Source organism: Penicillium crustosum, assembly GCF_028827405.1.
Source record: "Penicillium crustosum strain IBT 35664 chromosome Unknown utg000002l_segment0_segment0, whole genome shotgun sequence".
Taxonomy (NCBI): Eukaryota; Fungi; Ascomycota; class Eurotiomycetes; order Eurotiales; family Aspergillaceae; genus Penicillium; species Penicillium crustosum.
In genome coordinates, this window is record NW_026623123.1 from 5,030,003 (window position 1) to 5,055,417 (window position 25,415).

At 48.5% G+C, this 25,415-nt stretch overlaps 9 protein-coding genes across 9 annotated transcripts; 4 read left to right on the plus strand and 5 right to left on the minus strand.

The window, feature by feature from the left end:
* Positions 1-352: 352 nt before the first annotated feature.
* Positions 353-1,784, minus strand: N7487_005409 (lipase family protein; the record flags this gene model as incomplete). Its single annotated transcript, XM_056873156.1, has 3 exons — positions 353-1,340; positions 1,397-1,550; positions 1,604-1,784. 3 exons carry the CDS (start codon positions 1,782-1,784, stop codon positions 353-355), a joined length of 1,323 nt encoding a protein of 440 aa, XP_056730876.1.
* Positions 1,785-2,835: 1,051 nt separating this feature from the next.
* On the minus strand, positions 2,836-3,957 carry N7487_005410 (uncharacterized protein; the record flags this gene model as incomplete). The annotated part of the gene is made up of 1 exon (XM_056873157.1): positions 2,836-3,957. One exon carries the CDS (start codon positions 3,955-3,957, stop codon positions 2,836-2,838), a length of 1,122 nt encoding a protein of 373 aa, XP_056730877.1.
* A 1,190-nt stretch (positions 3,958-5,147) lies between these two features.
* Positions 5,148-7,136, minus strand: N7487_005411 (putative protein kinase; the record flags this gene model as incomplete). The annotated part of the gene is made up of 2 exons (XM_056873158.1): positions 5,148-5,695; positions 5,750-7,136. The coding sequence occupies 2 exons, from the start codon at positions 7,134-7,136 to the stop codon at positions 5,148-5,150; spliced, it is 1,935 nt and encodes a 644-aa protein (XP_056730878.1).
* Positions 7,137-9,451: 2,315 nt separating this feature from the next.
* N7487_005412 (uncharacterized protein) lies at positions 9,452-10,685 on the plus strand (the record flags this gene model as incomplete). The annotated part of the gene is made up of 5 exons (XM_056873159.1): positions 9,452-9,633; positions 9,686-9,797; positions 9,850-9,892; positions 9,952-10,056; positions 10,120-10,685. The coding sequence occupies 5 exons, from the start codon at positions 9,452-9,454 to the stop codon at positions 10,683-10,685; spliced, it is 1,008 nt and encodes a 335-aa protein (XP_056730879.1).
* Positions 10,686-11,018: 333 nt separating this feature from the next.
* On the minus strand, positions 11,019-12,878 carry N7487_005413 (Zn(II)2Cys6 transcription factor; the record flags this gene model as incomplete). Its single annotated transcript, XM_056873160.1, has 1 exon — positions 11,019-12,878. One exon carries the CDS (start codon positions 12,876-12,878, stop codon positions 11,019-11,021), a length of 1,860 nt encoding a protein of 619 aa, XP_056730880.1.
* Positions 12,879-14,655: 1,777 nt separating this feature from the next.
* N7487_005414 (protein transporter TIM23) lies at positions 14,656-15,325 on the minus strand (the record flags this gene model as incomplete). Its single annotated transcript, XM_056873161.1, has 2 exons — positions 14,656-14,679; positions 14,735-15,325. 2 exons carry the CDS (start codon positions 15,323-15,325, stop codon positions 14,656-14,658), a joined length of 615 nt encoding a protein of 204 aa, XP_056730881.1.
* Positions 15,326-15,704: 379 nt separating this feature from the next.
* Positions 15,705-20,980, plus strand: N7487_005415 (uncharacterized protein; the record flags this gene model as incomplete). Its single annotated transcript, XM_056873162.1, has 8 exons — positions 15,705-15,808; positions 15,871-16,799; positions 16,851-17,829; positions 17,880-18,113; positions 18,163-19,217; positions 19,268-19,408; positions 19,462-20,093; positions 20,159-20,980. The coding sequence occupies 8 exons, from the start codon at positions 15,705-15,707 to the stop codon at positions 20,978-20,980; spliced, it is 4,896 nt and encodes a 1,631-aa protein (XP_056730882.1).
* Positions 20,981-21,509: 529 nt separating this feature from the next.
* N7487_005416 (uncharacterized protein) lies at positions 21,510-22,889 on the plus strand (the record flags this gene model as incomplete). The annotated part of the gene is made up of 1 exon (XM_056873163.1): positions 21,510-22,889. The coding sequence occupies one exon, from the start codon at positions 21,510-21,512 to the stop codon at positions 22,887-22,889; it is 1,380 nt and encodes a 459-aa protein (XP_056730883.1).
* Positions 22,890-23,243: 354 nt separating this feature from the next.
* On the plus strand, positions 23,244-24,903 carry N7487_005417 (uncharacterized protein; the record flags this gene model as incomplete). The annotated part of the gene is made up of 4 exons (XM_056873164.1): positions 23,244-23,843; positions 23,899-24,022; positions 24,077-24,312; positions 24,382-24,903. The coding sequence occupies 4 exons, from the start codon at positions 23,244-23,246 to the stop codon at positions 24,901-24,903; spliced, it is 1,482 nt and encodes a 493-aa protein (XP_056730884.1).
* Between the last annotated feature and the right edge of the window lie 512 nt (positions 24,904-25,415).

Genomic DNA, 25,415 nt, shown 5'->3' on the forward strand with positions numbered 1-25,415 from the left:
AAGGTCGGCCTACGATCTTGGCGATATATATTTAGGAGCTGAGTAGATAGTTATATATTTGTGGAGGTAGAGACTACCAACAATCCATTGATCTTTGAAGATCTTAGTCTTTAGTCCCTTTCTTTGTTTCTTTTAACGTGTCGCTTTGAGCTGGTCTCTATTATTACCGAGACACCAGTTCAACAAAGGCATACACAGAGCATTGCCTCAAAGGATAGCAATTGCCAATAATACAGCGAGCGAAGAGATCTTCCGCAAATATCAAAACAGTAAATGGGTATTGGGTATCTCAATAGCTCGCTAATGGATGCAAAGTCTCCGTACAGTACGCCCTAATACATATTACGATCCATCATGATTGCCTGCTCAAGGCACCTCTAGCCAAGGCATCAATACGACGGGAATACAAGTCCATAAAATGCATCACAGGGTCCCCAAAGACCACACCTCGAAGCTCGGTATCTGTAATCCCACAAGCATCCACATTTTCCCTCGGTGGCAGTGCAGGCGGTCCACCAGGGACCGGCGGCGCTACAAACACAGGGCGGCTATTCGGCTGGTCTCGCGGACGAAGAAGAACAAGCCGACCAGCGAGCGACAGATCAGATGAGGGAATCCTCCAGTATATAGGAGCGGATTTCTTCTTCCTGTCGTACAAGGCTAGTAGTGATCCCGGAGCGGGTGAAACATACAGATCTAGCAACGAGAGAAAATAGTTCTTGTCCGCACGCGAGACCGGGTCACCTTCGTTGATAAAAGCGAAGAACATGGATTTTGATCCCCGAGCAGTAGGAGAGGGCTGTAACGGACGAAGAGATAGAGGCGGAGCACCGAATGTAACACAGTGGATGTGCTTAAAGCAGCCGCGGAGATGGGTGAGCTCGGATTGCACGACTGGAGACTCGGATAGGAGATGTAGATATAGTAAGCTGGCGACGGCACCGCCTGCGGAATGGCCCGTGAAGACTAGTGAATAGGACATTCGTGTGGGATCTTCTTCGAGAAGATTACGCAGTCGGGCTGCAACGGGAGAGACCATTTTCCGGGCTACGGATAAGAATCCTGAGTGACAGGAATTGGACGGGTCGTCTAGAAAGCCCGTTGGAGAGGTTGGTGCTGCCCGGACATTCACGGCCCAGTCTATGAAACTCTGCGTGCCACGTATGGCGAAGACGATCGTGTTCATGTCATCGATCGGTAGTGATTTGACTACCATGGCTTTGGTACCATGTATCCAATCTGAGTCGACGTATGAATGTCGTTCACGGCCTGAAGGTTTGTCGTAGACGCGGCGTGAGTACTTGGCTGCGAGTTGGAGGAGGGGATATGTTGGAGGATAGCTTAATGGGAGATTAGCTAGTTGGGTCAAATAGTACCTGGGTGTGGAGGATCTTACAATTTTAGTGCTGGTAAATGCGGTGGTAATCGGGAATTGGCATATAGATACACCTTGGAGAAGTAATCCACAGATCCGGTTGGTTTCTTCCCTTTTCGCTGTGATCGGCGATCTTTCTTCTCACCTGACTGGGGAGGAATTGTACAAGCGGCAACTATTATCTCTAATGAGTATATTTTCATATATGATCGGAACTATGGCACTTACTCAGTTCATTTTCTCTCCCACAAAATGACCCCAGGTCGATCGAGGTTATGACTTGATCTAATAACCGCGATGTGGCCTCCGTAACGTTCGCACCTCCACCCAAACTTTGGCGGACCAAATGCTCAAGATCAAGAATCGTGGCATTGGTTTTTTCGACTGTATGCGATACTAAACTGGTCATTGATTGGTTCAGATTCGTACATGAGGTCCATTTTGAGGGTCTCGGTGGCTGGGGTATCCATGACGGACTGCTTAGAACAGTTCCTGGGAAAGGATGAACTGGATGCGGTGCTGGCTGAGGTTGTAGATGAACCATGGACATCGCCATATTTTGATTTTGATTATATGGGACTGCAGCTGTATGAAATGTGTTCACTGAATATGCCCCCGCTGGCGCCGCATACGGAGGGTGGACATAGTTCTGCGGTACCCCTATTGCGCTCTCTCGCTGATTCGGCCGTGGTGGTTTTGGCGGGGGTGTTGGAGATGATGGTCTCCTTGAGCGACTCGAACGCCCAAAGGCCATGGTGTATATTCCAACTCAGTCTGTGGAATGGATGGAGTGCTTGGATCCAATACGGCTATCCCATACTTAAAACTCAAGAGCCCCAATCCTTGCACCTCGTACATTTGATGTAAGGCAGAAAGCAAAAGGCAAGGATGCAGGAGTTATGCAGGTTCTTCACGCCAAATACGCTTAGCAACCACTCTTATCACGCGGATTCTCCATCGAATTCAGCTCCGCTGGGTTTTGATAGGCTGGAGTCCGAGTACGAGGCACAGCCCCATCCCGGGCGGCCCCCAGCCCGGCACCTTCAGGGAGACCCAGTAGCTTACATAATTTAATATTCCCTCCAGGGCTGAGTCCAGGTTCCAGGTCGGGGAGTCTCAAAAAAACACCTGAACAGTTCCGGGATACTCGGTAAAATACAGCAGATTCCATTGAGATGTATGATGTGGAATGGGTCTCCAATGCCATGATGACCCATAATATCTGGTATTCAGCTGACTCGAGTTACATCCAAGACGGTACTGACCCCAATCACCACCGACGAAGAGTATGGTCTAAGGGCTCTCCTATCGTACGAGAGATTCATAGAGAAGTCATTTGGCTGTTTCAGAGGTACATGTAAAGGACCTCCCCCTATTGCTAGTGACATTCAAAGTTTAACCTCGGAAAATGCAGTCCATTGGGATGATTAGGTTATCGTGATTGTAATGCTCTAGCTACTTCACAAATGGTGATCATTCTTCTTCTCCCTCAGGGCCAATATGGCATTTGCCGCCGTCAAATCTGTAAGGCTGACGCCGACGCTTTTGTAGACAACAAACCCTTCCGAGATAAACCGATTCGTCTGCTCAACTTGTTTGGGGTGGACACTTTGAAGCTTCGCGCTCCTCAGAGCAATAATCTGTCCAAGTTCGACCATCTGCTCGGCTGTGCACTTGCTTTGAACCACCTCACCGGAATCGAGAAGAGCGTAATCCCGGTCATCGACTAGCACCACTCCCTGGGCCTCGCCAGTGACAGGATTATACCCCCCATCTACGGCGATAGCATGATGCAGCAATGCAGGATCCAGCTCAATCATGTCGGATTGCCAGGATCCGACGGCCGAAATGAAAGGTTGACGACTGCTACTCTCCCGCTTGGTCAGATAACTAGCAGGGAAAAGTGGGATTTTAGATGGGGTAGTGCAGAAAACGCAGTCAATGTCGCTTAGACGAGTTTCGACTTGTTGATGAAAATCCGGGGCAGAGGTATGAATAAAATGGAAAGAGCAGTTTGACTTCCAGCGAGCCTCATTCTCCTTAGACACGGTTGCAATGAGTGCGTCTACCCGATCCTTGGAGGGATTCACAAAGGTAATGCTCTTGACCTCAGAACCTCTCAGAGTGAGGATGAGACGAGTGTGCCACAAGGCCTGCATACCACCACCGAAAATGACAATATTGTCGACATTCTTCCTCCAAGAGAATGGCACCATGGCGTTCATGGAGGTTCGGTAGCCCGTCACTTCCTCTGCACCTATCACACCAGTAGGATTTCCCAGACCATCCGTCAGGATCAGGATACCATGCAGAGAATCTTTCTTCCCATCGGGGCGAGGAGGAGGAGTGACCACGAGCTTGGCGCCGAAACATTGGTTCGAAGTAAAAGGCCGAAAGAGAGCCCGTGAGCCATTGGGGCGGGTTACGGCACTGGGATTGGGCTGGTACTGACGCTCGCCACCGGTAGAGAATTCCGCTAACGTTTGCTCGATAGTATTTCGGAAACTGATAGCCTCGTCCTTGGTGAGGTTTATCAATAATTGATGAACGGTATCGTTATCGAGGTATTGCATGTTGTTCATTTCGAAGGTGTCGAGGGCGCGAGTCCAGTCAAGTAGAGTCTGCGACAGAAGAGGCAACAAAGAGCGTGTTTCTCTGTATGCAAATTCGTCTGCGGGGTCTGGTATCTTGACCTGATGGGGTGCCGGGGAACTAACCGTAGCGCTATTTTTTTATCGGTCAAAGTTGCCGAAGATCATAACAACTTTAGGAAGTCTGCAAGGTGGGTTCAAGAAATCCCCATTCTTTCATGTCAATGGGCATCACAAGAGAGAGTATTAATTCACTGTCGGAGGAAAATGTTATTTGGACAAACTGATTCAGAGACCGACTTGGCAAACTGTCAAACTAGGAGTATGGCCCCCTAGGCCTTAAACAGGAACCTTGGGTTTTGTTATGCTCTACTGGGAAAGTGCTGTATTTCCGTTTGACGCCATATAACTGTCTACATTGAAACTGAGACATGACATCGGCTTGAATCCCATTGTTAGTGCATTTGTTCAATGCCCTGTTAGCCCCATGTGGTAGGCATCAAGTTGCCTAGATGCCGGCCTGTCAATAGCTTAGTAGGCCCCTTGATAGCGGTCAAGTCACGAACCACAGCTCTGGCTTATTCATACTGAGTCACCCATGAATTATGTGATCTGATTGCTATTGTCATTCGTCACACGTATGAACATGCTTGACTTAGAAGCAAAAGACCCGCCTAAGGTACGGAAACAGTGTGTTCCGATAGAAGGTCACGCAGCTCCCATGCCAGTCAAAGTGATTGTTGGAGGGTGTGTGACTACATCTATCTTTCTAGCTCTCCCTGTGTAACATGGATGCGGAGGCCAAGAGGATATTTTTTGACTAATTCGGTCACGAGTCATGACATCGTGACCATCGCCAGTTGGGATGTCTGCAGCAGGGGACAGAAGGGAACTGTATCTTGTATTTATTTCCGTGTCTTACCTCTTGGAGGTACATATGTAGTTGTATATAAAAAAGGGTATAAAAACCGGTCTAGCCATAAAAACATAGCATTCAATCCACATAATGACTCATGTAGTCATCGTGTCTCGTGAATAATAAGAATGAATAAAAAAAGGAGTAGAAGAAAAGGTATGTGAGTCAAGAAAGGGAAGAGGAGAATGAACGTCGGACAGGTGAAAAAAAAGGGAAGAAAAAGAAGGACAATATACGGGACAACAAGGCACATCGGAGACCGGCTCTATGGCACTTCTTTGTCGCCTCGTTTCAGACCACCAGGCACATCGATAGCATCACGCACCCAATCAATAGCGGCAATATCATCAAGGGTTTTACGCTTCGTGTTGCGCTTGAGAAGGCCTTCTACACAGTCACGGGCCCCTTCAAGTCCTTTACCTTTCTCGGGATCCCATTCCTCTTCTTCGTCGGCATATCTATACCAAGCCCATTCACAACGTGCGATACGATGCGGAGTGCGGGCACGAAGTTTGGCGGGATCTCCTCGAGTGCCAGGCAGAACATCGAAGGGTAACCGATTCTCCATAATGGCATAGAGTAAAACACCGAGTGCCCAAGCATCGGTGGCACGGCCATCATAAGCCTGGCCCATCAGGATCTCGGGGGCTGCGTAGTCTTCGCTGCCACATCGGGTATGCAGGAGCGGGCTCTCGGGCGGTTCAGGGATGCGCCGAGACAGTCCGAGATCGCTGAGGGTGACCACGGCGCGGTCGTAGGTACGCCAGTCTTGCACGTCGTCCATAACATGAGCGGGCATGGTAAGCAGAACATCTAGACATGGTCAGTATAAGGTCTGCAGTATTTTGCCAAACAACGCTGGCTCACTTTCTAACTTGATGTCCCGGTGAACGATGTAATGAGCATGCAGATAACGCACAGCGTCCACCAATTCGGCAAAAATACGTCGGATCAAATCCGCAGACATACGAGGAGCTCCTGACGTTGCAAACTCGAACAAATCCCCACCAGGACAATAATCCAAAACCAACAGAGCACGCTTTTCATCGCTGCCGAATGCTTTCAGTTGGACGAGAGACGGATGGTTCACCGACTTCAGGATTTCTACTTCGCGCTTGAGCGACACCTCCAGCCGGCCCTCATCTGCACCACCGGCGGGTCCATGCTCGATGATTTTGACAGCGACGAGCTTTTGGTTGTTGACAAAACCGTGGAACGCGCCAGCTCCATCCCCATCCGGCGACAAAGGCATGTCGGGGATAGGTTCTACACGTGCCGCCAGACTGACCTGACTGAACGTGCCCTGGCCCAATGTCCGGACTTTCTGGTAAATACGGGCCTGCTCTGTGCGGACCGACCGGACAGAATATATCTCCTGGGGCGTGGATAGCGGGGCAGGGTGACGGATGACGGGTTCATTGTCACTATATCCACTGCCACTGCTGCGAGGCGGGCTGGGAGGACGAACGGTCGGCAATGCGATACCTCGATGGACAGCGAGATACTGCTCGCGATGAAGTCCATTGGACTTTGAATCTATGCTCGACGACGAGGCAATGCCAAGCCCGGTGTTCCCTGACACAGCAATCGGACGGGGAGCAACAGAGACGCGGCCGGGTGGCGCATAGTCACTGAGACTGCGGTTCCGAGAATGAGAATGCTTTGAGGACGAGTCGCGACGACGCCAATTGCTCATGGATGACTCTTCCCCTTGGCCATCAATCCCAGTGTATGGTTTGGCGCGCGAACGGGGCATGACGGGTGGCCCAAGCATCTGTGATGAATCGCTCAGGCGAAGGCTGGAACCGCTGCGCGACGCCACCGATGATGAACGAGATAATGACGGCAGGTCGGCTTTCCGCCACGGCGAGGCCCCTCCAATTGGCGACGGCAATGGAGTTATGTCACCCATCGCATTCAATTGAGGCGAGGACATGATGGATGCTGGTGATAAGGAACCTGCACTGTATATAGGTGGAGCGATGAGGGCACGAAGACTCGGGGTACGGCGTGGATAACTTCCGGACAAACTAGTCGAAGCATAAGGATCGGAATCGCGCGAGCTGGATGGTTGAATACTGGGTAGATCGGTGCGAATCTGGAGAGACGGCAGTGGCGACTCGGGATTAAGTATGGAAGGTACGAGCTCGTCTACCGAAAGACGGCTCTCTGCATCCTCTTTTTTTGTATATTCATTGTCGCTTGCATCTTGAAACATTGTTGACATGGTCGATAGACCGGACTCGTGTATCATTGGAATCGAAAAGGTGTTGGGGGGGAGAGGATGACTCGGCCGCAAACGGAACCTTGGAAGGCCGGGAACGTTGAGTTCCTCCGGGGGGTGGGGGGGTCGGAGTCACAAGATTTAACGGCCAAAGATAAGACTTGGGAACCCCCAAACTAAGCCTCCAGGCCTAAATGGCCTTAGCGTGGGAAGACCCGTTTAAGGGTCACACCTCTCTAGGTATAGCGGAAAGTTCAAAGCCGCATATGTTATAAAGGGGGAAAAGAAGATAAAGGGGGGAAATGAAGGACGAGTAAATACAATTAGAAAGGAAGGAAAAGCGCCATGGCTGGGCGATGCAGCGAAATAAAAAAAAACAAGAAAAAGTAAAATTAAAAAAATTAAAAAAAAAAGAAAATGAGGACGAGATTAATCGGACAAACTAGTCAGCTGACGATCCTAATATGGTTAGCCCACCATGTGTTCCCCGCAGTGTTTACTTGAGTTTATACTGGCAATTTAAATATTATCCTACTGATTTGGATATATTGGATGGATTAGATGATGAATGTTTATATTATCTCACATTCTTGCCTTCTATACAATTTGAAAAATGATGTGATTAATGTGACCGGATATTGGCATTTATCATTTAATCCCAGGTTAATACTGTGATCCCCGTAGTTGTTTGCTCCGAGTGTAGTTCCAAATGGGGAATGTTGTATGCCTATCATCTGCACTTTTCTGTGGGCCTCCCAAGGACTCAGGTACATATTTATATATATATATTGTAGATTTATACCTTATAATATCTCGCCCAACTGAGTATCGTTTCTACGCTTTTCTACATTGTACGCTGTACACTCCATCCTTTTTCCCACATACCTCAATATTCAACCCTTGCTCTCGGCTTTTGGGATAGTTTGGCGGCTAGGCCCGGAATCGCTTTACCTGCAGTCATGTAGGGGCCAAACGCGTCCTGTGCGCCACTGGTAATAACTAATTTTAGCTATCGCCGTGGCTCGCCACTCGAACCCAAAAATCGAAGCTCCTCCGCCTTGGCATGGCTGCTGACGGTATGACGACACTCCCTCCGGTAGAGCACAGTGATCATCAAATCCCGACTCGTCCAATACCAACCGATAAGCCAACTCATGCCCCATTCTTGAGAGTTGACGTGGCCCCCAATCCATCCCGTTAGAACCCATTCCCCGGAAAAATCAGCCGCATACTGTCGCTAGGCCTATCTTTGCGGCTGCTGCGGGAGAGGCGTCGAATGGCAAGGGGCATAATGTGCATACGTTCAATTAATTGGAGGGGCTGTATGGCCAGTTCCAAGGTTAGCGGGGTTATTTTCTCTCGGGATATTGGGATTGGAAATCCCTCCACCCTTTCCACTATTGAGACAAAGGTCAATTACGGTATCAGGAGCAAACTATGAAACAAAGACTTACCAATAAACTCGTCGGTCAGCGCCGCGTCGTGCACCCTAGTACCATGCCCATTTGCTGGCTGAATAAAGTGGCTGGGAAGGGATCGGCACATATGAACCCGCCGACCAGGATCCGACCGTGGTGGGGCTTTATATGCTGAATCCTGAGTTTTAGACCGAAAATGATAGGATTCGAATTATTATCAACGGGCATTATTAAGAGCTGGCTTTGGGGGGCATCCTTCTCATTTGCCAGGTGATTACACCATATCTGCGAACTTACATTGTTCATTTGCGTAGATCATCCATGGATGCTTCTCGAAGTCGGGTATCTGCAGATAGCTGCACCAGACCAGTAGATAGATTAATCTAGAATTTAACTCCGCACATCGATCACAATAACTCACATTGCAGACCTCATATATTGATTATGGGCCTATCCTCGCACAAGCTGGTTCCAACTCGTCCTCCCACGGGCTGTGTCCATCTAGTGTAAGTAACATGGCAAACCCGGCGCTCCACTTCCTCTTAAAGTTCTCGGTCATCATCGCCACCGGGCGCGTCTTGTTCCAATATTGTGTAAGGCTGGCTTTGGGACCTGCGCTACTTGTGGTCAGACAGGAACAGCCTCATTTGTAACCTCGAATCTGCATTTTAGAATGATAAGATGAAGAGCTACGTAGCACTTTCAGGGCAAATGTTGCATTCAATCTCTCATGTAGGACGCTGACGCCGAACGCCGAACGCTAGGCGCTTAAAAGCAAAACCAAAGGCCACCCGGATCTGACAGATATAATCAAAACAATCGAGATTTTGTTTCATCTCTTTCGGACGAAACCTCCCGGATAGGGGGAAATTGACGGCCCAGATTGGCACAGGGTTTCCCAATTTAAACCAGAGTATGTTATATACTATGACATCTCTCCCGAGCTTTGACGACCTTCCTCCTGTCAAGGGGATGCCACAAGGCTGTGCATGGGGCGTCTTCGACAAAGACGATGAGAAAGATATCATGGGTACCTTGAATCTACTTACCCCAGACGTCGTCAAGGATGCTGTCGCAGAGGTTCGCCAAGGCGTGTCTATTTCTCTAAAGTGAAGTGCCTTTCACTATGCATCTCCAGAATATGATCCCTAATACCACTAGTTGGCCCATCGGAAGTATCAAAATCCCAGGGTTCTTTCGAAAAAGCCTCTGTCACAATGTCATCAAACTGGAAGACCCAGAGTCTGGCAGCCACTATGGGTTTGACGATGAGGTATTGGGGTTTCCTGGTCGCTCTGTGTTCCACCAGAGCTAATCAATTGCAGATTGAGTTCAATACTCAAGCTAGCAGTCAATGGGATAGTTCCGGTGCGTCCAATAACTCTCTAGCTTCTGGAATAAGAAAAAAAGAATAACACTCAATTCAGCTCACTTCATGCACCTCCCAACCGGTCTCACCTACAACGGAGCAAAACCAACAATCGACGCATTTCAAACCCCCAACTCTACCCAACACCTTCCAACATTAGACCGTAAGGAAAAAATCCAATAAAACTCAAACCCAACACTGAAAAAGGCTAACGGAGAAAAACCAGACTGGCACCAACGCGGCTGTGTGACAGGCCGAGGCGTACTAATCGACTTCAAAAGTTACGCGCAAAACCACGGAATAAACTACGGCGAATTCTCCGGTTTCCGAATCGGGACCACCGAGCTAGAAGCAGTAGCTGCTTGGCAGGGACTAACCTTCCGACCAGGAGATATCCTGCTCATCCGATTCGGCGTAACAGAGACGTTGGGTCAAATGACCGGTGTTGAGCAGGGCGCTGCGATGAGCAGTGGCAAGATGTGTGGATTGGAGGGGAGTAAGGAAATGGCGCGGTGGCTTTGGGATCGACATTTTGCTGCTGTTGCTAGTGATAATACGGCTATTGAGGCTATGCCGCCTGTCATCGATGGTGTTGAACAGCCTACCCATGAGCTTGTGTTGCATCAGTGGTGTCTTAGTTTGTTGGGTATTCCGCTTGGGGAACTTTGGGATTTGAAAGCGTTGGCTTATGCTTGTAGGGATAGTAGGCAGTATTCTTTCTTGCTTACTTCGTCGCCGTTGAATTTTCCGGGTGCTGTTGCGAGTCCTCCTAATGCACTAGCTATTCTTTGAAGAGGACATGGTTTATGGTGTAATACCGGTCTCAATGAGTGTTAGTCTGCGGGGGTTAATTCACATGATCTTTTTGGTAACTTTTACCTGTAAAAATTTGAAGTAGCGATGGAAGTTCATACTCGTAGACTAGACATCTGCTCTGTGGGGAAAGGGTTCGAGTACCCACTTTGGACTCCACATGGCTTGTTCTGTGGGCCCCCGAGTATTTATAGACGGTGTAACGTCTTAATATGTGCGATGGGGCATTAGTAATGGTTTAACGAAGAAAAACTGTTGCCCCGGTGAAAGATACCATAGAAGGTTGTTTCCTGTATGTTTTTATCCATATATTCAAACAAGCATGAAGTCAAAATCAGCTTCCCTTGCAATATCCTGCCACTGTATATCGACATGCGGTCCAGCCGCTGTCCGCCGGTTCCACAGGGCTTGAACGATTTCACATAATATGTTGATGTTTTGGATCCCGTGCCGACCTTTCCGGTCAAATAATGCCAACATGCGACCTTGCAGATCAGGCCGCTCGCAGTCAGCTGCAATTACAAAACTTGCCCAGTTATAGGAACAGCCACCCCGGTCACGCGTGAGCACATCAACAGATTCAAGCTCGTGGATTGCTTTCTCAATCAGATCCTGTACATCATGTAGCATTGCGCCACGTAAGCTGCGGCGGAAGTATACAATCGTCGCGTAGTAGAATGAGTTCAGAGCGTGTTGCACGATGATCGAACCCGGGGCGTTTGGGTTGGACGGGGATGGAAAGTTCAAGTAGAGTTCGAGTTCAAGTCGGTCTAGTTCTTCGACAGACAGCTGTGTCTTGGATTCAACAAGTGTACTAATTTGAGCGAGATATTGGACCAGTGGTGTTGTGACTCCATGCGATCGCTCTAGGTAGTGAAGGAAATCGGAGGGGCCATTCAGGAGCGACATGAGCTGTTCTGGTATAAGAAGACTGCATAGTGACGAAAGGGACAAGTAACTTTGGAGCAATCTAGCAGCAGTTGGACTTCGGATCCAGTCGCCATGGACCTCGTTTTGCAGGAGACCAAGGCATCCAGAAACGTGTGCTCTCCATCGGCTGCGGCGACCAGACATAGCTTCTGCGGTAATGCAGGCGAGGACTGCAACCAATGTAGGCTCATCTAGGCAGCGAGCCCGCTGCAGGCTTCCTCGTAAATGACGCAGAGCTTGCTGGTCATGGTGGACGGCGATGGAGTGGTACCGCGAATCGTGGCGGAGGTGAGCAAGACTGAAGGCGGAGGAGGCACAAATAGCGTGGAAGATTGAGAGATGGATGTTCGGCTCTGTTGGAGAGGCATCGAGGCCTTTCAGAGCCAGAGGCAGGAACACTGTCCGGCAGGGATTGTCCGGGGTGTCGATTAGGAGCATGTTTCCACTGAGAAAAACAACCCAGTGATGGACTAGCTCTGTTTCTGGCCTGGGGAGAATCAATGGACTCATGGAATTCCAAAGGGAGATTTCGGTCTCATTGTTGTGAATATTTGATACTGGTCTGCCGTAATCACTCAGTTCGGACAGCCTGTTTTCGGTATTTTTGTGATTAACGGCATGAGTAGTTTCGTCAATAGAGATGACATCAGCCCGATAATCAGGCTCTGGCAATGCTGTGCATGATTTCTCGTTGGATTCAGACGCAGAGGGTAAAGTAAGATATGGTAATCCATCCCATGTTGGTCTCGGTGAAGCCAACTCGCTATCTCTGTCATCAACCGGTGGGCTACTTAAGTCCGACGAGGTATGCTGCGTATCTTCCACATTTTGGGTTGAAAGTGCATCTTTCAGGTTGGGTAGATCAACAGATTCTGCATCTGGAGTCTCAGGGCAGGAAGAAACAGAGAAGACCGAGAATGGCCCTCGTTTTTCGGCACAGCCGTCCCCTGAATACCCATCCAACTCAACCAGCAGCGCAGTCACAGCGGCAGATGACAACTCATGGTCCACATCCGGTGCTAGGGGTCGAAATTGACGCCTATGAGGCCGACTCCCGGGGACTTGAGACCATTCTAGGCGCAAATCATACCCTTTGCACTCCCAACCACTCCGCTGGCACCGCCGACAGTGAGGGTGCTTTTCGTCGCACTTGACTCGACGCTCTCGACAAGTCCAACATCCAGTGAAGGTCTTGGTGTGTGGTTTTGGGAATTTTGTCCTAGTTGACGATATATCTGGCATTGGCAAGGATCTGGAGGAGGGTGAAAGCTCTGGCCCGGGGGACAAAATTTATTCCCCGTTGACCGCGCGTCGGCAATCCCCGACCCCTATAGATGCCCCATGATCACTAAAGTTTGGCGGCAACGATTTTAGAAATATATTAAAAAAGAGCATGGTGTTCTTATGCTAGTAAATACACCTGAATTTGGGCGTATTTATAGGGAGATGGACGGATTTAAAGCTTAGTATTTACAACACGTTTACAACACAAATGCTATACATTCCTCCTCTGAGGATTTATTAACTTTTTACTATGTAGTTAAAACTAATCAAAACTTCCAAATGTAGAGCAGCCATAAAGAGAATCCAGATACCATTGCACTTTTCTTATTTCGAGCAGATGGAGCGAATACCTCGCCCTCACACTGGACTTGGCCATAGTTTCCGGATGGGAATGGACAGGGGGTGTCAGGTAGACTATAGTCTGTATCAAATGTATAACATTGATGGATTTCTGCTGATGATTCCCCCAGGTGTGCAAATTCACTATTGTTGAATTAGGCAGAGCTTGTTGAATGTGGTGATTGGGAGGTAAATCAGGAAAGGGCATTTGATGTGATGACCCATGTACCTTCCCAAACAGGTGCCTTCCCTTTTGGATCCCATTTTTTGACTCGTTGGTCTCTGTGAGGTCTTAGGGTAGGTTATGGCACGAAGCATGTCGGGGGAGATAACAGGGCTGGGACACTCCTACTCTGACCTCTGCGGAGACGGACTGTCCTTCCTGGGGTTACCCACATGGACCTTCCGGAACTCTGTTCTCATCTCCAACCCAATTTCCGGAACCTTTAAAACAGAGATAGCTCTCTGTACCTGATGGATTTTCCGAGGATGCTTTTTTTTCTCCAAGGTTCTTCCTTCCATTTTATGGTTCATGGTTCAACTTCCATTGCTGTCTGTCTTATTCCCATGTCCACTTTGTTATCAAGTTTCACTGCCTTGGTGAAGAGATCAGATGGATATCAAGAATGGAGGGTCTCTTTTTTATTCCTCTTTTTTATTCCTCTTTTTTGTTTGCTCTCTAGCCCATGCGTAGTGCTAGTTTCATTGAAGCTGGCTTGTAGCATGGCATTTTGATGGAAGACTATGTGGCAAGTCTATTCCTTGGGGCTTAGCTATAGACGGCATAGAATCTGAAAAGTGCAGGTCAGACGATATATGACGGAGTCAGACAGATACAGGAAGACCGCATGCCTGGATGTTTACCTAGGTAGGGCAGCTGTCGAAGACCCGTTAGCCCGAGAACCATCCTCACAGCTCGTTTGCGGCATTGGGGCCACTCTCAAAACACACCGAATATTGGTTCATTTCGCAGCTAGAATGTCAGTACGAATGTGAACTTCACTTATCAGTCTGGGCCAGGAAGTATGAGAAATTGTCTATTGGAAGTCACTAGCAGCATTAAGATACGTTACTGACAGACACTTGCAAGCGCCATAGCCAATGAATCGCAGGTATGCAAGAGACTTTTCTATGTACACAGAAGAAATACAAAGTACAAACCCAGTTGCACATCCCATTCCCAACCCACGCATAAATGCGAAACATGAAGCTTGAAGCGCCGGAGTGAAGAGACCCGCAGGGGGAATAAAAAAAATAGTTGTAATACATCGCAGGTGGAAAGACAAAGCGAGGCGGCTAATCGTCAACCGCCAATGTCGTTTAAGGGTGGCGTGGAGGGTATGGAGTATCGGATAACCGAGAAGCGGAGGAGGATAATACTGGCCATGCTAGCAATTTAGAAGAAGGCCTTTCGCGTCACCTGTAGAGTCGCAGTTAGCAAAATGTCACCCAGCACATCACAACAATATACATACAGCCCAGGCACCGGCAATGGAAGCCACAATGCCGCCAGAGATCATCATAGGCTTAAGTCCGCGTGTGCTCTTGAAAACCATGCCGCTCAATGCGCCGGCCACAATGCTGTTAGACGCGTCGTGCTTGCCTCGCACGTATCCGAGACCGGAGTTGAATCCGTTGTAAACCATAGCCACAACACCAGCCGAGTTTCCGAGGAACGGACCGCGACGGGTAACTGAGTTGAGTACAGCGTTAAGACGGATTTTCGGTGCTGCTGTAGCTGGTGTCTTTTTCAATCCTTCTGCAAGTCCCCATGCGCCTCCAGTAGCGAGTGCAACGAGATAGGTAGTGCCGGCACCATAACAAAGGTCGTCTGACCATCCACGGGATGGCAACACTGATCTGGAGCCGGGGAGTTCGTCAAGGGCAGAGTCGTCAAGGGAGAGGTAGTCGAGGGTATCCTGGTTCAGACCAGCCAGGGGGTGAAGGCGAGAGGGATCGGGAATAGCGACCTCGGAGAGGAAGGATGTAGCATCTGGCGCGCTTGAAGGGTCGAAGGCATCAGGCCCGGTTTGCTTGCGGCCGCTGAGGGAGTCCCAGATGGACATTGTGAAGAGATGTATAGGAAGATAGAGGATAGAAGATAAAATTACAAGAACCTAAGAAGAACCTTGGAAGGCAGGGGCGGATGACTGGAGAAGAAGTGATGACCCTGTGTTCGCAGCTCCACTGGCATCGGAACAGCAAAAACTTCGGTCCCGTGACCTCCGGCGATCTAACGGAGAAGAGTTTGGCCGATGGGTATACGCTTTACCCGATACGGAATCCCACTTTTATCACTTGGCAGCCTGAGGCATCGCGGGGAGCATAAAAATTAATCGTCGGGGAGATCTTTCGCGGAAACCGTTATCCAAGATACCGGGGCTTGTATAATTGGGGCTCTGACTGTTGAATTCACGTCAGGTCTAACGTGTTGTATCAACCGAAATGGAGGACCTTGCGCAGAAAGTGCAATTGTTCTCGGAGAAAACTCTCCGAGATATCGCTAAAGGCCCATTGGTGAAATTCACACGGACATGCCAAGACACTGAGTAAGTGAAGTATATGTTCGAATTCAAAGGAACCAATTTGTTCTAATATTGTTACGCAAAAGAAAGGTGAACCGGGTGTGGCAGTCGTTGGTACAGACGCTATCGACAGCATCTATCTCGCCACCTCATTTCTCAGAGGCATGCAATGCTGCCTCTGCTTTTATTGATGCTGCCACAAAGTCACAATGTGATGCGACTCAAGGGTTGATTTTCTCACAAGAGGCATGGCTGTCAATATTTGATATTTGTTTGACCCGATATGAAGATGCCAAACCAAAGCCTGTCAAGCAACTTCTCGCTTCAATCACTGCCATCTTAGCCAAAAGTCACCAAGGAACGACAAGAGCAGCCCTTCAAACTTCAATTATTGATGCTTTAATTCCTAGCATTGTGCTTGGGGAGCCTCAATCACGACTGAAGGGGTGCTTGGTGTTTTTGGAGACATTCATTAGAAAGGATGCCCTGTTACCCAGCGAGTTTATCCCATTGATTCGCCAGTGGCTTTTGAAGAACACAGATAAATGGGCAACTCTCTTCGCCAACGATCATGACACTCTTTCTCTGGGCGAATCGGGGCCCGCCTTTGACACTGCATCTGGCAACCTGTCCGATGAACTAGCAGCAAGGATTTTTGTTCTGGGACTTCTGATCCAAACCAACAACAAGACAATGGCTTTGCCAGCTGGAAACTTACTAGCAATTTTGATCCAGAAGATGAAGCCCGACAGCTCACCAGAAAAACTGTCGGCGATGTGGGTAATGCCAGTGAGACGCATGGTCTTGCAAAACATAGAAACTTTGGAAGACCTGTCCAATAGGCTGATGCAGCCTCTATTTGCCATTGACCCCAAGGGATTTAAGGTCTTCCTTAAAACTCTCCCAGTCGAAAGCCTTCTGAAAGGTGATATGACCGATGCGCCTGAGGAAGAGTATATGGTTCTTTTTGCTGCTCTGCAGATTGGCAAGAAAATCAACTTGGTTCATGAAGATTGTGAGTAGCGTTGTCAATCTGGACTTATTGGCAATTCTCTAATATGCGCAGATATTTTTAATGTCGGCAAAATGAAACTTGACGAAAATGAGGCATTGATCATGAAGAGCGACGTGATCGGCAACTTTCTCCTGCACCGCGAGGCCAATATCCGTATAGCAGCTCTCTCGTTGTTGATCACGGCATTTTCAACAGTAAAGCCCTTTACGGTCCGGGCAACCAAGGCTATCCTTCGAGGACTACCCTCAATGCATGCTGAATCTGACGCATATACTCGAGGCGAAATTTTGAGTCTGACACGCAAGTTCTTTGTTCGTCTAAGGGGTGGCATTGTCAAAGATGAAGACGTTGCCTTAAAGATTGAGAAATCAGCCAACAAGCCAGCTCAAGGCCAGGTCAGAAATGAAACTGAAACCACAGAGTTCCTGAGGGCGTACCTTAAGTTATTGGGCAATGATTTGCGTCTGGCAGCCTCATATCCGCGCCACATCACTGCCCTCAAAGCTTTGAAACTCCTGTTGGACTCCGGTCTTGATCCACGGATAGAGGTCAAACTCCAAAAATCAGAGATTGAAAATATTTGGAAGGTCAACGTCGAAGTGTTTGACGCTCAACTACTCCGGTTGTTGATCGATCTCCTGCTTGATCCATTTGAGGAGGTTCGACAAACATCACTTTCGATCTTGAGTTTGTGTCCTCGAGAGATTCTGCTCAACGGCTTGCAAAATGAGACAGATCAGCAGTCGGCTATCGGCATGCGGTTGACCGATGCAATTACTCGAGCGGAAAGCCTGGCAAGTAACACGAGCAGAGCTGATCACGCGGATACTGTTGCCCGTCTATACCACATCATCTTTTGCGCAGCCCTGCCAGCCAACTCTGGTCAACCAATCTCTGGTTGGTGGACAACGAAGGCATCGGTGGTCGACACAATTTTGAAAAAGCTTGAGGAGCGTCTCCTAAATTCAAAGACTCTTTTCAACTCTACTATGCGGGAGGCCCCTCTTCATGGATATACATCTGGTCTTAGGTATGTTGTGTTGGTCCGTACAAGAGGTAATACGCTAATTGAAATTTCAGGTATATTGTTCTTATGCCAAGCTTCCACTCCCTGATATCTGACGGGGCGGGATCCGCTGCTTGGCGATCTGTCCATGACCGCATTGTTGCAATTTGCGATAAGATCTGGATCAAGTCGAAGCCTTTGCTATGTATCGACTCACCTGAAGGTCACTCGGACGAGCCCACCGAGGATTTGAATGTGGGACCCAAGGACGCCCTTTCTTATTCCTGGAGGTCTCTTCGTGAAGCAACGTAAGTTCAACCCATTTCTTAACTATGAATAATCGCTGACTCGGAGTAGCCTTTTACTCCATGCTACTATGTTAAACACTAGTTACGGACCAAGCGGCAACGACGGACTCAATTTGGCGGATTTTTCAAACATTGGAGGCGTGAGCTTCACACAGCTGGCTGAACTCCGCCATAGAGGTGCATTTTCCAATGTCTCACAGACATTTGCGACATGCTGTCAACGATGCAGCTCCTCAAAGGACCCATCAATCCGAGAACTTCCTAGGAGCTGGTACCAGGAAGCTAAGTCAACTATCTTTGGCTCGGCATCTCAACTTACCCGTCGGTCCGCTGGCTTGCCTGCATTGGTGACAGGAATTGTTGGCTCTGATCCTGGAACTTCATTCTTCACCGAGGCCATCAATGAACTTCACGAGATCTCATCCCTTTCCGTGGAGTACGACAAAGAGAGACAGTACTTGGAACTGCCCCAGGTTCATGCAATGAATTGCCTGAAAGATATTTTCACGAACGCGAAGCTTGGTCTTCATACTGAGCCATTCATCATGAAAGCACTGACGCTCTCCGCCGAACGCCTAGGGTCCCCAATCTGGGCCCTTCGCAATTCAGGACTGATGCTTTTCCGCGCGCTTCTCACAAAAATGTGCCGCGTCATTCCTGGTGCTGGGCCTGGCTTTGGAGGAAACTCGGGCTCAGAGCCAGGATCTCGGATAACATTCCCCAAGTACCCTGGTCTGCTTGAACTACTCTCTGGTCTTCTTACAACGACGCAGGGTGAAGCAGCAGAGGGTACTGAAATTATTACCGAGCGGGTTTTCCCTGCACTGGAACTCGTTGGTGACAAAGTCCCTAGCTTGGATGATCCTACCGATGAGATGCTACGCGGATTGGTTCGCGAGCACCTGAGCAGCCCTGTCTGGGGTGTTAGAGAGCATGCAGCCCGTGTATATGCGTCATTGCTCACCCGACAGCAAATCCCGGAAGAATTATGCACTCTCATTACGGTGCCCTCAAAAATCACTGAAAACTATGTTCATGGCGTTGCTTTGTGTGTACGATATGCCCTTCGTCGATACTCCTTCACAACCGATGATTTCTGGATATGTGAGTGCATTGAAAAACACCTAACAATACTCGAGCTAATCAATTGGCAGCGAACCTTGATATACTTTTCACGGCGTTGCGCACTGTATTAGAATTCCTGTTCCGTGTTGGAAAATCACCCACTGTGGCAAGCGAGCTTGTTGAAATTCTCAATGGCACGATGGAGCGGGCGATCCAAGCAAAGAGCGAAAGTAAGTGCGCATTCATCTGGGCACAGAAAGCATATTTGCTAACCGATCTATAGGCCAAGTTATTTTTTTCATCAACGAGATGTTCAAGGCCCACGACCTCGATGGTATTTTGAGATTTGTCTTTGACGCCTCTCAGGCGGGATGGAACCTCTCAAGCAGTAGCCGAGCATCTTCCCTTCTTAGAAGAGCGCTTGCCTGGTGCACAACATTAAAACTGCTTATTTCCCAGCAGTGGGAACAGCTCCCCGCATTCTTCAGTGGAGTATCGCAATTCGATGCAGATGTCGCTCGTTGGATTTTGGAGCAGCTACACGAGTCAGTTGGCGAAGACGAGAGGTACAGACAGCCACTGGCCGACTTGTATTCATCTGTGATTTTGGGAGATAGTCGACCTGATGTGAAAACAATGGCCGCATCCAATTTGGCTTCCATTATGGAGAACTTATTATCGTCAGAGTTTGATTCTGTGTCCAGCATCGGTCTTCCATGGGATGCTATTGCGAATAGCTTCCGCCCCCAAACAGACATCACAACCTGGAACCGAGAGGCAACGGACGCTGAGCTCCGACTTCGAGGCTGTCTATTAGCCATCCGGCGATCTGTTAATCAGTCACCTTCATCCTCGTTTGAAGAGGATGTCCACAGCTGGACCATCAAGCTTCGCTCTGCCTTGAGTGAGGAAACAGTGAGTTTTATTGAGGCATTTGTCTTACAATCAAGTCATCGATCTAATCTTTTTTCGTTTCCTAGGAATTCACAACCCGTTTTGCTGCAGCCGTATCTGTTGACAGCTTTTCACGGGCTCTTAGATCCCCTGGTTCCCAGCCACGCGTGGATGCAATGCTACTAGATGTCTATCTAGTCTTGTATGATATGCTCAATGACGACGATGATGAAATCCGTGATGTGGCTGCATCAGCTGCCTCTTGGGTTTTGTCACGCTCATCCGTTTCACCTGATGCGGATGTGGCTCTGGCGCCTCTCAACGCCAGCGCCCTGCTTGCCGACTTCATTATCGATAACTATTCAGACTCCGCGCTCCTCGGGCAACGAGTTCTCCGATATTTGACTGGTCAAGAGCCCAGGATCAGTGGATCTGACGAACGTAGTCACTTGGTCGCTGTGTCAGACCAGATCGCAGAGCATCGCCAAGAGAGTACCGTCCTTTTCGTGGAAGAGAAACAGAACCTGTTTATCGATGATGTGCGTGAAGTTGAGGTTTGGTCGCGAGCTCTGTTGCGGTTGACTCCCTCGGCATACACTAAGCTCTCGTTGGATGAAACTTCTACCTGGGCCTTTGACGGGCTAACATATCTCTGTTCTCTGCTTGGCTCTGAGAAGGAGCCAGATGGACTTCTTGGTTGGGTCTCAAAGCCTGAGATCTTCACCCTAGGTCTCCGTGTTATCGTCATCTCGTCTGGTCTAGGCTCGCAACTCTTCCCGGCAGCAGAGAGTCTGCGGGTGCAGCCAAATGACTTCCGGGGAACACTTGAATCTCTCTTAGGCGCAGGCAAATCGTCATCAGTTCATGGGGATTGGTTGTCGAGAATCCAGGCTGCATTGGAAATGTGAGCTGTAATCAAAATCAAGTTATATATAGAAGAGTCTCATTCACAGGTTAAGCATTTTTTTCATTTTCTTCTGCTATCTACCTATAAATCTCGAGAGGGGGGACAACATGTCTCAAACCAAGGACATCTGAAAAGACATCTAGAAAGAATACCAAAAGACCACCAAACAGATATGACAAGAGTATACTTTTGTGGATTGAAAGTGAAAAGAAGATAACTACATAAATACATATATCCAAGTACATAAGTATACATATCTCGTCTGCTCCTTCCTTTTCTCACTTCGCCTGCACCTCTTTCCTCTTTCGTCTCTCTCATCACCTTCCTTGATATCTCCTATTTAAGACCTTGAATCACTCCTCACCTTTATTCTCTTCTTTCTCTTCGCTCCATCCACTCTCCTCGTTCTCTTGCACTCTACATTATTCTATCATTATTTGACACCACGCAAATCTTCCGCTGCATTTACTCCAGCTGCACGCACTCTAAACCCGTCGTTTTGAGCCACTCTTCCACTACTGCGTTACATCATGAAGGACAATGTCCTAGTCGGAGTTCTTCTGGCGGTAGCGCTGGTAACCCCAGCCTTCGCATGGTTGTTCTACATTTGGCATCGATCACATGTGGCCCGAATGCATCAAGAAGGCCAAATCTTCAACAGAAGAAACCAAGATCGCGCCCAAGCCAACTATGAACCCGCAAATGGAGCCCAAGGCCCTATATTTGGACCATACTTTACCCCTAGTGGGTGGGTTCGCCCAAAGACCAGAGGATTATCCCATGACCTGCGTCCGCCACAGTATGTTCACCCCCGGCAGCCCACGTTTACCGGCAACCCAAATTCTGACCAACATTTCCAAGGACCCAACCGAGTGAGCACCCATAGTCCTCCTCACACGGCGAACCAGCAGCCGAATCCGTTATCCAAACGGCAGCAAAGGAAGCAACGGGCGCTGCAAAACAAACAAAAGCAGCAACGGGGAAGAGAGCAGCAGAAAAGTCAGAATGAGCAACGGGGCAAGCAGAACCAAAACCAGCACAAGCAGAAAAACAAGAAACAAGGCCAGAATCACCAGAAATCACCCAATGCCCACTCTCCCAAAGTCCAGGAGCACGAGGACGAGCAGTACAATCTGTGGAAAAACACAGAAGGACAAAATGACCAAACTAGCAACCATGGTGGAAGTGGCTGGGGAAATGAGGAAACCCCACAGGATAATCAAGACAATACTGGCCGGAACAACAACAACAGCGACTGGGGCAACAATTTCAACAATGACCAAGGAGAGCAGAGAAATAGTGCATCGGGTTCCCCACGGCGAGGCTCCCAAGAAAACCACAATAGCCCACGGGAAAGGAGCTCTCGATGGGACAACAGCCGCCCTGCATTTCCAGATCGAGCGTCAGGAAACGACGTGGAGTTCCTTCGTGGTGGTTGGGGTCAGAGTGACAATGGTGCACAACGAAACAGTCATTCACGAAACAACCATTCTAACGAAGACAACAATCGCTACGATGGATGGGGAGACGATACTACGAAAAGTTACCACAAGAAAGACAAACGTAACCACCATGTGTCTCCAGAGCGAAAGTCAAGAGGTCGATCAAGTCCGAACCGCGACTGGGGGCAAAATAACCACAGGGAACGGGCCAACAGCCGCAACAGGTCCAGATCTAACTCTTGGGGACATGCAGAAGAACGCCGTGGCCGTGGCAGTCCAACCTGGAGTCAAGATAGAAATGTGCACCGGGACAAAAAGAAGAAGAAGAAGAAGAAGGAGCGCTGGCAGATTGAATTAGAGGAGAATGAGAAGATGCGTCGTAGTCGAAGCCGTTCGCGCGAACGCTCGGATGCAGGATGGGATAATCGCAGTCAGGGTTCCGGCTGGAAAGAGACACAAAAATGGTGAAGTGGAATTGTTTTGGATTGAGGATGGGGGAGTTTTGCAGGTATTATGGACTTGCGTTCATCCACACATGATACATGTGCAGTTGATGATTATTTTATGGCCTGTATTTTACCCCAAACAATCTATATCTTAAAAGATTTAAAGATTTCTATGCATTTTGATTCTTCGTGCACATAAAATAGAAATAAAACCATGGCTAGACCAATTCAATCGAATTAAAGGTGTCTCAAGTCAACAAAGAGAACCGCTTAGGGCTATCGGTCGAAGACCAAAGAAAGAACCCCGTCTGTATATTTCCGGTGTCGTCCACTCGCTCTTCATCGGACTTGCTGGTCTATATATCTTACCTCTTCAATGGAATTCAACACAGACCTCAACTTTGACTTACACGATTTCAAAAATGATCCTCTTCTTTTAACAGAGGAAGGCATCGACAGGTATTGTCCTGGTGGGTTTCACCCAGTCAGTATCGGGGATAAATTCCACGATGGCTGGTACACAGTGCAGCATAAGTTGGGCTTTGGTGAATCTGCGACAGTATGGCTTGCAACAGATAACAAGTATGGTGCTCCTTCTCCTCAGAAATACTACACAGCAACTAACATCCTCATTCCAAGCAATCTGGGGCTTATGGCTCGATGGGTCGCTTTGAAGATATTAGCCGCGCACTTCAAGGAGCCGAAGGAAATTCGAAACCTTCAATATTTGAGTTATAAATTGGAAAATGATCCGAGGAGATACGGGATTATTCATTTACTCAACAACTTTCTCATCGAAGGTCCGAATGGGACACATCATTGCTTAGTGCTTGGAGGTATTGGTCCCTTCTTCGAATTTAGTGAACACTCTTATATCAACTTCAATGGCTGCGGCCATTTTCTCGAAATTGGAAATACTGGGTTCGGTAACCCCGATTATCTCAGAATGGAAGATTATTCCATGAAAGCAATGGGAGTCAAAGCTGGAGGAGTTGCGATTGATTTCCGAACAAAATTCTGCACTGGAGAAGGACCCGACGACAGCCACAGATATAGCTCAAACAGAAGCTCCAGACCCAGCAGATATTATAGCATCAGCTAAAGATGGCTCAGAGGCGGAAAAATCCCCAACAAAAGACAGCACATCAAGCAAAGGTCGGCATATTAGTCTTACTATACAGTGAAGTACACTTCTAACATTGCCCGTAGTACCACGACTGAAGGATATGGCAGTCAATGATGACAGGCTGTCTCACTTTCTAAAGCTACTTGACGGGCTGCTTCAATTTCGACCATCCGATCGCTTGACACTCCATACAGTGCCAGCGGAGTTAAGGCCGATGCTATCTAGGTGGTTATTTGACTTTCCCCTCGTCCTTGATGCAGCAGAGAGCGAACAAGAGCTCGACGAGCAAACACATCGTGCGATACATGAGATTCAGGAGGTCCCTGAACAACCACAACACAAGGCCCCGGAAGGCGTTTTAGAGTTGCCAGAAAATAATTAACAGCAGCTATCGGCACAAGACGAGATAATAAATTCACCCGACCGACATAACGATCAACCACAAGATCTATCGGACCTATCTCAGAGTCCTCCCCAGGCACAACCAGAGACCCCGCCAGGGAGATCCGAGCCGCTTGTCAGTCATGAACCGCAGCAGCCACAGGTGTCGGAAGTTTCTCAAAGTACCGAGAAATCCCAGTCAGAGGCGCAAACAGGGGCATTGAGCCTGTATCATCGTAACGAGTATCAGCTAGCATCGGTTATAATCCCAACGAATCTTGAACAAGATCGGCCGGATGTATTGGACGGGGCACCAGATGTACCCGAGAATCAGAGAGAACAGCAGCCTGAACTGTCATATATTCCCGAGAGTTCCAAGCAGTCAGAGATAAAGGCGACCGAGGATGCAGCGACATCCTCGGAAAGCAGTCAGCAAAAAGAGCCTAGGAGTCTGAAAAGATTCCGTTCACGTCTAGGAGGGTTGTTGAATCATGGATGGAGGCCATGGAAGAGGCGCCGGAGCTCTTAGGGGGTCTTGCGTGGCAAGATAAGAAACACTTTATGGTGAGATGGAAATAGGATGATGAGTATGGGCTGGAGTATATGAGTTTTATTTTTCTATATGTCCTTTGGTCTTAGATTGGAATGGCGCGGGTTTATTTCGAGTTTATGACTGAATCCAGTGATATTATATTCGCTTTCGCAGAATCATATGTATTGGCAAGGTAAATTACAATTCACACACATCAACGAGTAGATATACCAAGAGCAAAGAGTTGTATATCCCAAGACCTGAACGCCACGAAATGCAGACGAGCTTTAAACGGAACGGGCAATGTGTATAAGCAATGGAGTCGCGCGAGGGATTAAAAAATGTCTATCAATGCGAGAGAGATGACGATGCGACTGCTTCAAGTATGTCGACAAGCAAGAACGCAGAAATTTGCAGAATTCGAGACCCATTCTCGAAAGAAAAGGGATGAGATGAACGCGGATGCAAAATGCGGCAAGGTTTGGTCGAGATTATCTATAGTGGGCGGA